Source organism: Oncorhynchus nerka, linkage group LG10, assembly GCF_034236695.1.
Source record: "Oncorhynchus nerka isolate Pitt River linkage group LG10, Oner_Uvic_2.0, whole genome shotgun sequence".
Lineage (NCBI taxonomy): Eukaryota > Metazoa > Chordata > Actinopteri > Salmoniformes > Salmonidae > Oncorhynchus > Oncorhynchus nerka.
Genome location: NC_088405.1, coordinates 25,015,407 through 25,029,748, shown reverse-complemented (window position 1 = coordinate 25,029,748; position 14,342 = coordinate 25,015,407). Strand labels below are relative to the sequence as shown.

At 46.7% G+C, this 14,342-nt stretch overlaps 1 protein-coding gene across 1 annotated transcript in view; it reads left to right on the top strand.

The window, feature by feature from the left end:
* LOC115136514 (ryanodine receptor 2-like) overlaps window positions 1–14,342 on the top strand; it is a 94,520-nt gene that overhangs the window by 16,969 nt on the left and 63,209 nt on the right. The window contains exons 25-37 of the mRNA XM_065023157.1: window positions 881–1,028; window positions 1,226–1,434; window positions 1,609–1,783; window positions 1,881–2,089; window positions 4,445–4,767; window positions 4,912–5,026; window positions 6,233–6,393; window positions 6,560–6,719; window positions 6,943–7,029; window positions 7,245–7,471; window positions 7,692–8,586; window positions 8,729–8,929; window positions 12,816–12,921. Coding sequence (XP_064879229.1) covers window positions 881–1,028; window positions 1,226–1,434; window positions 1,609–1,783; window positions 1,881–2,089; window positions 4,445–4,767; window positions 4,912–5,026; window positions 6,233–6,393; window positions 6,560–6,719; window positions 6,943–7,029; window positions 7,245–7,471; window positions 7,692–8,586; window positions 8,729–8,929; window positions 12,816–12,921 — 3,016 coding nt within the window. The remainder of the gene's footprint in view (window positions 1–880; window positions 1,029–1,225; window positions 1,435–1,608; window positions 1,784–1,880; window positions 2,090–4,444; window positions 4,768–4,911; window positions 5,027–6,232; window positions 6,394–6,559; window positions 6,720–6,942; window positions 7,030–7,244; window positions 7,472–7,691; window positions 8,587–8,728; window positions 8,930–12,815; window positions 12,922–14,342) is intronic.

The window sequence follows — 14,342 nt, the reverse complement described above, 5'->3', positions numbered from 1 at the left end:
AACCTTGGTTAGCGCTCACTGCGCCCGGCCCGCCACAGGAGTCGCGGACATCCCTACCGACCAAGCCCTCCCTAACCCGGACGACGCTAGGCCAATTGTGCGTCGCCCCACGGACCTCCCGGTCGCGGCCGGTTACGACAGAGCCTGGGCGCGAACCCAGGGACTCTGATGGCACAGCTGGCGCTGCAGTACAGCAGTACAGCGCCCTTAACCACTGCACCACCCGGGAGGCCCTGATGCTGGCCCATGTTGACTCCAATTCTTCCCACAGTTGTGTCAAGTTGGTTGGATGTCCTTTGGGTGGTGGACCGTTGTTGATACACACAAGAAACTGTTATGTAAAAAACCCAGCAGGGTTGCAGTTCTTGACACACTCAAACCGGTGCGCCTGGCACCTACTACCATACTCCATTCAAAGCCACTTAAATATTTTGTCTTGCCCATTCACCCTCAGAATGGCACACATACACAATCCATGTCTCAATTGTCTCAAGGTTTGAAAATCATTCTTTAACCTGTCTTCTCCCCTTCTTCTACACTGATTGAAGTGGATTTAACAAGTGACATCAATAAGGGATCATAGCTCTCCTGGATTCACCTGCGGCAGGGTAGCCTAGTGGTTAGAGCGTTGGACTAGTAACCGAAAGGTTGCAAGTTCGAATCCCTGAGCTGACAAGGTACAAATCTGTCGTTCTGCCCCTGAACAGGCAGTTAACCCACTGTTCCTAGGCCGTCATTGAAAATAAGAATTTGTTCTTAACTGACTTGCCTAGTAAAATAAATTTTAAAAACCTGGTCAGTCTAATGTTTTGTACACTCAGTGTATGTGATAGTAATATAGCGGTAATGAGTGCTAATTCTTTCTCTCTGTTTTGTCTAGGATGTGAAGGCCAAGCGGAGCCCCCACCTGGTGCCCTACAGCCTGCTGGATGAGAGGAGCAGACAATCTGGCAGAGACGGTGTGAGGGAGGCTGTGTGCACCCTGCTGGGCTACGGCTACAGTCTGGAGCCCCTGGACCAGGACAGAGGTATGGATGATTTCACGTTCCACCTTAGCAATGATTTTAATCATTATTATAATCGTATATACCTCTAATAATTATTCAAAGGTTATTTTAATGTGCTGTGTGGTGGAAAATTTGTCATGCTATCCCAGGTTTTACTGCTTAAAGAATTGTCTCGTTATATGCTAGTATTTCTGTGCTGTTACTCCTTTGGATTTCAGCTGTGATGCCAGACCCATGTCACACAGTGGCTGAGAAGTTCAGGGTCTTCAGGGCAGACAAGTTGTATGCTGTGACCAGGGGGAAGTGGTACTTTGAGTTTGAGGCGGTGACGGCAGGGGACATGAGGGTAGGCTGGGCTCGTCCCCACTGCCCACCGAATGGGGAACTCGGATCAGACATGCAGGCTTTTGTGTTTGACGGCTCCAAGGTGAGAAGACTGAAATGACTACTGGTGACATGCTGTAATCAATAATATTATTTAGGATACATAGATAAGCTCCCACCGTTAGAAGCGAGTCATGGATTGGACATTACACACAGCTAGGCGTGTAGCCATTGGTAAGTTCTCTTGCAATTGCTCACTTCTGTCTCTCACACACAGGCCCAGTGGTGTCACCGGGGAGATGAGCCCCTGGGTCGCCCCTGGCAGAGTGGTGATGTGGTGGGCTGTATGGTTGACATGGGTGAATGCACCATGATGGTCACTCTCAATGGAGAGGTGCTTTTGAACGACCGCGGATCAGAGCTGGCTGCCAAGGACTTTGACATCAACCAGGGTTTGTTAATTTGGTCAATCTCTTCAACCTCATAAACACCAACTTAATGTGTTGACCTGTTGGTTTTCCCTCCTTCCCCTGTTCCTGTCGTTGCTAGGCTTCCTCCCTGTGTGTAGTCTCGGGGTGAACCAGAAGGCCAGGCTGAATCTGGGTCGTGACGTGGCCTCATTGTGTTACTTCACAGAGTGTGGCCTACAGGAAGGTTATAAGCCATTTGCTGTAAACATGGCCAGAGACCCAGCCCTGTGGATGAGCTGGAGACAACCACAGTTCATCCCTGTACAGACAGACCATGATAGCATACAGGTTAGTCACCACACATCCACAAGCCAACCTGACCTGAACCAGGGGGTATACTACAAAGCAGGATCAATGAGTTAGCCGGCTAACTTTGGTAAACAACCAGAAATAACTATTGATTTGATTAGGGCTGACCCCATTTAGTCGACTGGATGATTGTTTGATCGATAGGCTGTTGGTCGACCCAGGTTTTTGTTTTTTGAGCAGTCTAAAATATGATTTTTTTTATGGCACATGAGACACCTGTCTTATTCACGCCTGTCTCAGTGGACTTTAAAACCTCTTATGGATCAGGTCAGCGGGATCGATTTGACAACATCCGGTGAAATGGCAGAGCGCAAAATAAAATAAAAACTATTAGAAATATTTAACTTTCATACATTCACAAGTGCAATACACCAAATGAAAGCTTAACTTCTTGTTAATCTAGCCACCGTATCAATTTCAAAAAGGCTAAACGGCGAAAGCAAACCATGCGATTATCTGAGGACAGCACCGCATCAAACAAATACATGACAATCATATTTCAACACGCCAGGCGCGACACAAAACTCAGAAATAACATATAATTCATGCCTTACCTGTGAAGATCTTCTTCTGTTGGCACTCCAATCGATTAATTCCTTCGTTATATCCCCAAAATGTCCATTTATTTGGCACGTTTGATTCAGAAAAACACCGGTTCCAACTCGCCCAGCATGACTACAAAATATCTAATAAAGTTACCTGTAAACTTTCTCCAAACAATTTTCCTAATCCAATTTTAAGTATTTTAAAACGTAAATAATCAATCAAATTTAAGACGGGATAAACTGTGTTCAATAGAGGATGAAAATGAATGTGGAGCGAGCTTCAGGTCACTCGCCCCAAACAAAAGAGTACACTTGGCTGTACACCCAGAAAGGAAAGGGCTACTTCTTCACTACTCAAAGGAAAAACATCAACCAATTTCTAAAAATTCTTGACATCTGTTGGACGCCATAGGAACTGCAAGCATATTTCTTTTAAAACAGGCTTGCCATAGGAAACCAATGGAAAACAGATTGACCTCAGAAAATGTTTTTCCCTGGATGGATTGTGCTCGGGGTTTCGCCTGCCAAATCAGTTCTGTTATACTCACAGACATTATTCAAACAGTTTTAGAAACTTCAGTGTGTTTACTATCCATGCATATCCTCCTGAGTAGCAGGCAGTTTACTCTGGGCACACTTTTCATCCGGATGTGAAAATACCGCCCCCTATCCCAGAGAGGTTTTAAACCTTGCGCAAATGGCCTACAGCTGTGTCTGTCTGGAGCTCACTGGAAGAGAAACTCTGAGGGCACAGAATAGTTGATACAATGTTTCAAGTTCCGTGCAGACAGTCCATGCGTAGCCAATGTGATTCATAGCATGTTTATTTTTATCAGGTTATTTTCAACCTGCAGGCTGCAATGTTTTTATTTGTTGGCTTTATGTAGGCTATTTTTACATAGATGGGAGTAGAAGTTACTTTTAGAATTGTGATTAACCACATGATAATGATGTTGAAATACGAAGACTATTATAAATTAAATGAAACTGTTCCACAAAAATGTTCATATAAAAGTTATAACTGGTACGCAGATCAGTAGAAATGGTAAGATAAATTGGCACTCCAAATGGAAAAGGTTGCCGTCCCCTGGTGTTGCTTATTAGGAGCGTAACAGCAGGAGCGTAACAGCAGAATCTGCAAAAGCCAGGAGCAGTGGGAGGAACAGTTTTTTCTCTTCTGGTTAGGCTATCTTGATCTCTGGCTCCCTCGAGTCATTTGTGTGTCTTAATTATTTAATCACAGTGTGCTTAAAGCATCAGACTTTCTCAGTAGCCTACATATAGTTGATTTTATTAAAACACATAGGGTGTGTCTATATAGGGAAAAATACACGTTTTAAACAATTTGACCAATCGATTGGTCGAAAGAACAGATGATTCTAGGTCAACCAAGATTTTTTGGGGTTGGGGACAGCCCTAGATTTGATACCTACTGACTAAAGTTAAACTTAAATACTGGATGTGTTTGGTTTTTCAGTCAATTAGACCATGCCCATTTCAAGCTTATCTTTCTAAAAAATGGAAAGTTATTTCAGAATATTTATTAAAGTCATTGATCTTGCTTTGTAGTATACCCCTCAGTACTGTATGGGTCAATCTCTCCACTACAAGCATGTACAAGGGAGTTTAATCTTACCATTATATTTAGTAGCATAGGTCTTAATGTAGAAATGTGAGTATAATTCTATAAAGCATGTACAAGGGAGTTTAATCTTACCATTATATTTAGTAGCATAGGTCTTAATGTAGAAATGTGAGTATAATTCTATAAGTTGTCTTGTTTTACAAGGTGACAAGAATCACTGGGTCCACTGAGAGCCCACCGTGCCTAAAGGTAACACAGAGGTCATTGGGGCCCCAGAGTTGTGGCAGTGACATGGGGTTCTACAGACTCAGTATGCCTATAGAGTGTGCTGAGGCCTTCTCCAGACCAGTAGGGGCTACTCTACCTATCAGCAGCAGTGTCTCCACAGCCAGGAAAGACCTGCAGGAGTTTGAGGTGGACTCTGACTTTGAGATGCTGCTGAAATCAGCTCATGTTTACACTGGCTCCAGGGATGAGCTTAACCACAAGGACTACAGCCATGATAAAACATCCAAACTCAAACAACGGTAGGGAGAAGAGACCAGGCTATGACAAACAATACATATACTGTATAATGGTTTGGGAACATTTTCAGGGGGGAAAATGCTCGCATTTCATGGTGTTGATATGCATTTTTAAATAAAAGTAAATATGTGTATGTGTGCTCCTAGGTTCATGTTGAAGAAACCCAAACCAGAGTTGAACAAAAGCCACTCATCTGCCCGTCTACTGCAGGAGGTTCATGCTGACAAGGATGACTATGACCATCTGGCCCAGTCCACTACGGTAATACTCTTCAACTATTTTTACCCATTTCAGACAGAATATGTGGTATATTACCTGTACAAAAATATAAGGCAATGTTTATATGATTCCCTTTCAAACAGCCCCTTATGAACTACTTTCTTGCAGGTATATCTCTTTAATAATAATAACTTTATTTGTGTAGCGCTTTTCAATACAGGTAACAAAGTGATTCAAATGATAAAACAATACAATAAAATTAAATTACTAACAAAGAAACAAAAACAAAAGGAGAAAAACAATATATGTAATTAAAATCATACATTGAAATCAAGCATCTTCATAAAAGTGTCTTCAGCAGGGAGATGAAAAGAGGCACTGAATCTGCAAGCCTGATCTCCTCTGGCAGACCATTTCAAAGTCTAGGGGCCCTAATGGAAAATGACAGGTCTCCTTTAGTTTTCACACAGGCCTAGAGGTGTCACCAGGTTGGTGAGCCCCTGGGTTGGCCCTGGCATAGTGGTGAAGTGGTGGGCTGTATGGTTGACATGAGAGAATGCATCATGTCAGAGGATCTCAGGCAGTGTCCTGGCTCGTAGGGAGATAACATCTGAGATATAGGATGGAGCTAAACCAAGCCTAGCCTTAAACGTGATTAATAACATTTTAAAATATATTCTAAAAGTGACTGGTAGTATAGAGCAGCTAAAATAAGTGTGATATGGTTAAATTACCTGGTGCCTTAAAAGCCGAGCAGCAGCGTTTTGAACTAATTGTAGACGTTTTGACTGAGACAGGTATACAAAGAGTTACAGTAATCCTGGCGTGAGGAAATCAGTGACTGGGTGACTTTTATACATATCAGTGGGTAACTGGCAAATTGGGAGGGGTGGGGGGTGTTGTTAAACCATGGAGTCTGTTTGCATTTGAAATTAGGGAGGTGTTAAACAATGAAAGTGTTAATGAATTTACCTGCAGAAAGCAGAGAACCATTCACACAGCCCCGATAGCTGTATTTTGGTAACCGAGTCTGTCAAAATTCAGGAATCATGACTATGTCTTTAGTATGTCGATGGTATTATTTTTCCATGTTTTTCCCCCTACCGCTTTCAGATGTACAAATGGTAAAAAGAAGCAGGCATGGTAAAATAGTTAGATTTTTGTCTGTGTATGAAAAGGGTAAAGATAGCAAAGTCAATTGAGGGCATTTGATAAGGAAAATCAGTAACTCCCTATAATCTTCCACAGTACTATTACTCAGTGAGGGTGTTACCTGGTCAGGACCCCTCCACTGTCTGGGTGGGCTGGGTCACCTCTGACTTCCACCAGCACCAGCTGACCTTTGACCTGGAAAAGATCCGCACAGTGACCGTCACCCTCGGAAATGACATGGGCAAGGTCCATGAGAGGTCGGTTCAATAAGGGGCAAAGCAACATCATTTTGTGTCTTCCATTTTCTCTAGACATGTTTTGATCATAATGTTTAAAAAGTGTTTTACAATCACTGTATTATTATTACAATGCTTTCAGGCGAAAGTTAGATTTTGACATTCCCACCATATTTCTGTATGTCAGTGTGAAACGTAGTAACTGCTACATGGTGTGCGCCGGAGAGAGCACAGGCCTGGGGCAGAGCAGGAGGAGTGCAGGCCTGGCCATAGGCTGTCTGATAGACACCACCACTGGTCTGCTAACATTCAGCTCCAATGGCATGGAGCTGGGGACCTTCTTTCAGGTAAAGTCAACTGTTAAAGGCAACTAACAATGTTGCAAAGACAATGTTGCTGTGACAAAGAGAAGAAGGCTCCCAAGCAAATACATATTAGTCATTAGTATTTCATGTGAATTTGTGTTTTTATCAATAGGTTGATTTATAAAGAGAAGTTACTACCAGTTGGGATATGATAGAATGTGTCTCTGAGCTATTCTTATTAACTGACCAAACTGCTATCAACCAGGTGGAGCCCGGCACTAGGCTGTTTCCTGCAGTCTTTGCCAAGGCCAACAGCTCCAATGTGTTCCAGTTTGAGCTAGGGCGTGTGAAGGTAACCTGAATGCTTTATTCATTGGTCACACTGTGATGACTCTCTGTTTGTCCAATTTCAAATGTGTTGTTTACAATACTATACAATCCCCAATGCATGTCCATACTGTAAAAAAAAATATATATATATATATTACCATAATGGCCCTGCTACCGCATCCACAGGGCTACTTAACATTGTCATGAATGAAAAACCCTGTGTTATTCTCTGTTCAGAACATGCTGCCCCTGTCAGCGGGTCTGTTCAGGAGCCAGAGGAGGAATGCTATGCCCCAGTGTCCCCCCAGGCTGCAGGTGCAGGTGCTGTCGCCCATCCTTTGGACCCGTGTACCAGACCACACCCTGAGGGTGCAGGCTGCCCACCCTGAAGACCGCCTCGGCTGGAGGGTCCAGTGCTTAGAGCCCCTGCAGGTCATGACCCTGCTCATCCCAGAGGAGAACAGGTCAGAGGTCAAAGGTCATATTTACTAATGCCTCAGAGCTTTCCAGGAGGAACGTAATGAGTCAGGAATGAATTTACTGTCAAAGCAAAGACACATTGTAACATTGCACTTAAAAATAAATAAAGTTGCACACTCTAAATATGCTCCCAACAATTTAATGGTTAAACCTGAGCTTTTTTTACATTGCATTTAGGTCATACTATTTATCTCTCCCCTGTAGGTGTGTGGACATCCTGGAACTCTCTGAGTTAGGTGACCTTCTGTCTTTCCATCACCACACCCTGCTCCTCTACTCTGCCCTCTGTGCTCTGGGCAATACTCGTGTGGGCCACGCTCTCTGCAGCCACCTGGACCAATCACAGCTCCTCTATGCAATCCAGAGCCCCCGTCTCCCCGGGCCGCTCCGCTCCGCCTTCTACCACCTCCTTGGCCAGGTGCACCTCAACACCCACGCCAGGGCCCGCCTCGCTATGAACCACGAGTACATCGTCCCCATGACGGAGCAGACCAGGGCCATCACCCTCTACCCCAGCCCCAGGGCTAGTCGAAGCCCCCAGTGGGTTCCCAGAATGGGCCTCAGCACCTCCCTCAGACCCCGGATGCACTTCACCTCCCCCTGCTTCATCAGAGGAGATGGCATGGGAGTCAATGGTGATACCTGTGGTGATGGCGTGGTTGTGACTGGGGAAGGCATCCATATAGACAGCCCAGAGATCCCACTGGAACTTCTGAAGGACCTGACAGGGAATATGCTGACTGAGGCTGTGTGGGCTGTGGGGCAGGGTGTAAGGGATCCTGAAGGGGGCAGCATTGAGCTGCTGCTGGTGCCCCTAATTCGGCTGTTCCACACCCTGCTGGTGATGGGGTTGTTTGGGGACGAGGACCTAGGGAAAGTGCTGACACTGATCGAGCCTGGAGTCTTCTCCCAACCTGCAGATTGTTCCCAAGAAGAGGAGGAGGAGGAGGAGCAGGAAGAGGAAGAGCAGGAGGATGAAAATGTGCCAGATAGTGATAGGGAAAGTATGGAGAGGGAGGGGGATAAAAGGAGGAAAATTCCAAAGCTTCCAACAAAAGGACTGCTACAGATGAAGCTACCAGAAGCTGTCAAACTTGAGGTACAATTTAGGAAGAAATACCTTGATTTTGGATCTGATGTTTTCTTTTGTGGTACATGATCTGTCTTCTTTGTCAATGGAAAAATTGAATGACTTGACACTCACACCCCTGACCTGGATGTTCCTGTCCCTCTCTGTTCAGATCTGCCACCTGTTCCAATACCTGTGTGACTGTCAGGTGCGTCACAGGGTGGAGGCGGTGGTGGCATTCTCAGACACTTTCGTGGGGTACCTGCAGGAGAACCAGCGCTTCCGCTACAACGAGGTGATGCAGGCTCTCCACATGTCTGCTGCCCTCACCGCCCGCAAGACCAAGGAGTTCCGCTCCCCACCACAAGAACAGGTCAGGGGTCAGAGAGGAGACTGCTGAGGGAAATGTACACATCTGGTCTAAGTGGCTAAGATTATTGGAGGAATTAAATAACTTGAATACAAAATAGACACAGAGAGAGACTTTTTGTTCAAATCAAATCACATTTTTTGTCACATGCGCTGAAAAACGTTGTCACGATCGTTGTATGGAGTAGACCAAAGCGCAGCGTGGTTAGAATACATTCTTCTTTATTAATGAAGAACACGAAGAACACTTAAACAAAAACAACAAAACGAATAAGACGACCGTGACCGCTATATAAACAATGTGCTAACATGCAACATAACATAGACAATAACCCACGAAATACCCAAAGAAGATGCCTAAATATTGTTCCCAATCAGAGACAACGATCAACACCTGCCTCTAATTGAGAACCAATCTAGGCAACCATAGCCCAACATAAACACCTAGATGATGACAACCCCATAAATCTACAAAAAAACCCTAGACAGTACAAACACCCTAGAATAAGACAAAAACACACATATCACCCATGTCACACCCTGACCTAACCAAAATAATAAAGAAAACAAAGAATACTAAGGTCAGGGCGTGACAGTACCCCCCCCCCCCCAAAGGTGCGGACTCCGGCCGCAAAAACCTAATCTAAAGGGGAGGGTCCGGGCCTCTTTCACGGCGGCGGCTCTGGTGCTGGACGTGGACCCCACTCCACCATAGTCTTAGTCCGCTTTGTGGCCTCCTAGGAACGGCGACCCTCGCTGCCAACCTAGGACTGGCAACCCTACTAAAGGGCCCCACTGGACTGAGGGGCCCCACTGGACTGAGGGGCCCCACTGGACTGAGGGGCAGCTCTGGACTGAGGGGCAGCTCTGGACTGAGGGGCAGCTCTGGACTGAGGGGCAGCTCTGGACTGAGGGGCAGCTCTGGACTGAGGGGCAGCTCTGGACTGAGGGGCAGCTCTGGACTGAGGGGCAGCTCTGGACTGAGGGGCAGCTCTGGACTGAGGGCCAGCTCTGGACTGAGGGCCAGCTCTGGACTGAGGGCCAGCTCTGGACTGAGGGCCAGCTCCGGACTGAAGGGTAGCTCCTGGCTGGCTGACGGCTCTGGCAGATCCTGGCTGGTTGACGGTTCTGGTAGCTCCTGGCTGGCTGACGGCTCTGGTAGCTCCTGGCTGGCTGACGGCTCTGGCAGGTCCTGGCTGACTGCTCTGGCAGGTCCTGGCTGACGGCTCTGGCAGCTCCTGGCTGGCTGACGGCTCTGGCAGGTCCTGGCTGACTGACGGCTCTGGCGGCTCCTGGCTGACTGACGGCTCTGGCGGCTCCTGGCTGACTGACGGCTCTGATGGCTCAGGACAGACGGGAGACTCTGGCGGCTCAGGACAGACGAGGCGCACTGTAGGCCTGGTGCGTGGTGCCGGCACTGGTGGTACTGGGCCGAGGACACGCACCTTAGGGCGAGTGCGGGGAGGAGGAACAGGGAGAACTGGGCTCTGGCGACGCACAGGAAGCCCGGTGCGGGGGGCTGCCACCGGAGGGCTGGTGCGTGGAGATGGCACCGGATAGACAGGACCGAGAAGGCGCACTGGAGATCTGGAGCACCGAGCCTGCCCAACCTTACCTGGTTGAATGCTCCCCGTAGCCAGGCCAGTGCGGCGAGGCGGAATAGCCCGCACTGGGCTGTGCAGGCAAACCGGGGACACCATGCGTAAGGCTGGTGCCATGTATGCCGGCCCGAGGAGACTCACTGGAGACCAGATGTGTATAGCCAGCTTCATGGCACCTGGCTCGATGCCCACTCTAACCCGGCCGATACGAGGAGCTGGAATGTACCGCACCGGGCTATGCACACGCATCGGGGACACAGTGCGCTTCACCGCATAACGCGGTGCCTGCCCGGTGCAACGCCCTCTCTCTCCACGGTAAGCACGGGGAGCTGACGCAGGTCTCCTACCTGACTTCGCCACACTCCCCGTGTGCCCTTCTCCAATACATTTTTTTGAAAACATGCAACATAACAAGACAATAACCCACGAAATACCCAAAGAAGATGGCTGCCTAAATATGGTTCCCAATCAGAGACAACGATAAACACCTGCCTCTAATTGAGAACCAATCCAGGCAAACATAGACCAACATAAACACCTAGATGAAAACAACCCCATAAATCTACAAAAACCCCTAGACAGTACAAACACCCTAGAATAAGACAAAAACACATATCACCCATGTCACATCCTGACCTAACCAAAATAATAAAGAAAACAAAGAATACTAAGGTCAGGGCGTAACAAACGTGAAATGCTTACTTACAAGCCATGAACCAACAATGCATTTCAATAAATAGAGTTAAGAATAATTAAATAATAAGTAACACAATAAAATGACATAAGAATAACAAGGCTATATACAGGGGGTACCGGAACCGAGTCAATGTGTGGAGGTACAGGTTAGTTGAGATAATTTTTACATGTAGGTAGGGGTAAAGTGACTATGCAAAGATAATAAACAGTGAGTAGCAGCAGTGTAAAAACAAGGGTGGGGGGGGGGGGGGCTAATGTAAATAGTTGGGGTGGCCATTTGAGTAATTGTTCAGCAGTCTTATAGCTTGGGGGTAGAAGCTGTTAAGTAGCCTTTTGGACAATAGACTTGGCGCTCCTGTACCACTTGCTGTGGAATAGCAGAGAGAACTGTCTGACTTGGGTTACTCGAGTCTTTGACATTTTTTTGGGGCCTTCCTCTCACACGCCTAGTATATAGGTCATGGATGGCAGGAAGCTTGGCCCCAGTGATGTACTGGGCCGTACGCACTACCCTCTGTAGTGCGTTACGGTCAGATGCAGAGCAGTTGCCATACCCGGTAGTGATGCAACCGGTCAGGATGCTCTTGATGGTGTAGCTGTAGAACTTTTTGAGGATCTGAGGACCCATGACAAATCTTTTCAGTCATCTGAGAGGGAAAGGGTGTTGTTGTGCCCTCTTCACAAGTGTCTTGGTGTGCTTGGACCATGATAGTTTGTTGATGTGGACACCAAGCAACTTGAAACTCTCGACCCGCTCCACTACAGGCCCCTCGATGTTAATGGAGGCCTGTTCGACCCTCCTTTTCCTATAGTCCACGATCAGCTCCTTTGTCTTGCTCACATTGAGGGAGAGGTTGTTTACCTGGCACCAAACTGACAGGTCTCTGACCTCCTCCCTATGGGCTGTCTTATCGTTGTTGGTGATCAGGCTCTGGCACTGTTGTGTCGTCAGCCAACTTAATAATGGTTTTGGAGTCGTGCTTGGCCACGCAGTCGTGGGTGAACAGGGAGTACAGGAGGGGACTAAGCACGCACCCCTGAGTAGCTTCAGTGTTGAGGATCAGCATGGCAGGTATGTTGGGCCGCCACCAGGTGGTAAGGGTAGGCAAGGTCTGGAAGTCCTCTCTGTTTGAGAGGTATGTGAATTGGAGTGGGTCTATGGTTTCTGGCATGATGGTGTTGATGTGAACCATGGCCAACCTTTTCAAAGCACTTCATGGCTACTGACGTGAATGCTACGGGGTGGTAGTCATTTAGGCAGTGGGACTATGGTTGTCTGCTTGAAACATGTAGGTATTACAGGTACATGTAGGTATTACAGACTCGGTCAGGGAGAGGTTGAAAATGTCAGTGAAGACACTTGCCAGTCCTGGTAATCCATCTGGCCCTGCGGCCTTGTTGACCTCTTTAAAGGTCTAGCTCACGTTGGCTATGGAGAGCTTGATCACACAGTCGTCCAGAAGAACTGGTGCTGTCATGCAGGGGGGCAGTTGTAGTTCATAGTTGTGTCTATGTCCATAAAGTGTCAAATGAAATAATAAGATCTATATCTACTGGAGCATTACTGTATCTCCTCTACTCCCATCCACTCAGATCAACATGTTACTGGGCTTCAGAGAGGAGCAGGGGGACTGTCCGTGTCCAGAGGACATCAGAGAGCAGCTGCTGGACTTCCACCAGGACCTCATGACTCACTGTGGTAGGTACCAGATCAATCTAGACTACTGTACTCCTGTCCTCATGACTCACTGTGGTAGGTACCAGAGCAGTCTAGACTACTGTACTCCTGTCCTCATGACTCACTGTGGTAGGTACCAGGTCAGTCTAGACTACTGTACTCCTGTCCTCATGACTCACTGTGGTAGGTACCAGATCAGTCTAGACTACTGTACTCCTGTCCTCATGACTCACTGTGGTAGGTACCAGATCAGTCTAGACTACTGTACTCCTGTCCTCATGACTCACTGTGGTAGGTACCGGATCAGTCTAGACTACTGTACTCCTGTCCTCATGACTCACTGTGGTAGGTCATAGAGAATAACCTGAACAGGTGGGGTGTCATACAACAGCGTAAGCTTGTGTAAGAGAGCATACAGTTCCTAACTTGTCCTACTATGCTTTCTAGAGACTTTGAAAGGGCATGGTATGGTACCTCCTGGGTTTTTTGTTTTTTTACATGTATTTCTCCAAAGCTATAAACAATGTTCTGTTGGTTGGCTTACTACAGTGGCAAGAAAAAGCATGTGAACCCTTTTGAATGAACCTCGATTTCTGCATGAATTGGTCATACAATTTAATCTGATCTTCATCATTTGTCTTGTCTATATTGAATACATCATTTAAACTTTCACAGTGTAGGTTGGAAAAAGTATTGATTGATTGAATATGACTTTTCAAATCACCCAGTATTACTATCTGCAGCGTTAGTTCTAGGCAAATGTTGCAATTCTTCAGCCATTCCTGGACCTGTGACCAAAAACGAGCTACATATGGACAATACCAAAATAAATGATCTAATGACTCTGCCTCCTCACAGCAAAATCTGCAGAGCTGGGAAGATTGTATCCCCCACATATACACTGCTCAAAAAAATAAAGGGAACACTAAAATAACACATCCTAGATCTGAGTGAATGAAATATTCTTATTAAATACCTTTTTCTTTACATAGTTGAATGTGCTGACAACAAAACCACACAAAAATGATGAATGGAAATCAAATTTATCAACCCATGGAGGTCTGGATTTGGAGTCACACTCAAAATTAAAGTGGAAAACCACACTACAGGCTGATCCAACTTTGATGTAATGTCCTTAAAACAAGTCAAAATGAGGCTCAGTAGTGTGTGTGGCCTCCATTTGCCTGTATGACCTCCCTAAAACGCCTGGGTATGCTCCTGATGAGGTTGCGGATGGTCTCCTGAGGGATCTCCTCCCAGACCTCGACTAAAGCATCCGATCTCGGTACCTAATGGCAGTCAGGCTACCTCTTTTGAGCACATGGAGGGCTGTGCGGCCCCCCCAAAGAAATGCCACCCCACACCATGACTAACCCACCGCCAAACCGGTCATGCTGGAGGATGTTGCAGGCAGCAGAACGTTCTCCACGGCGTCTCCAGAC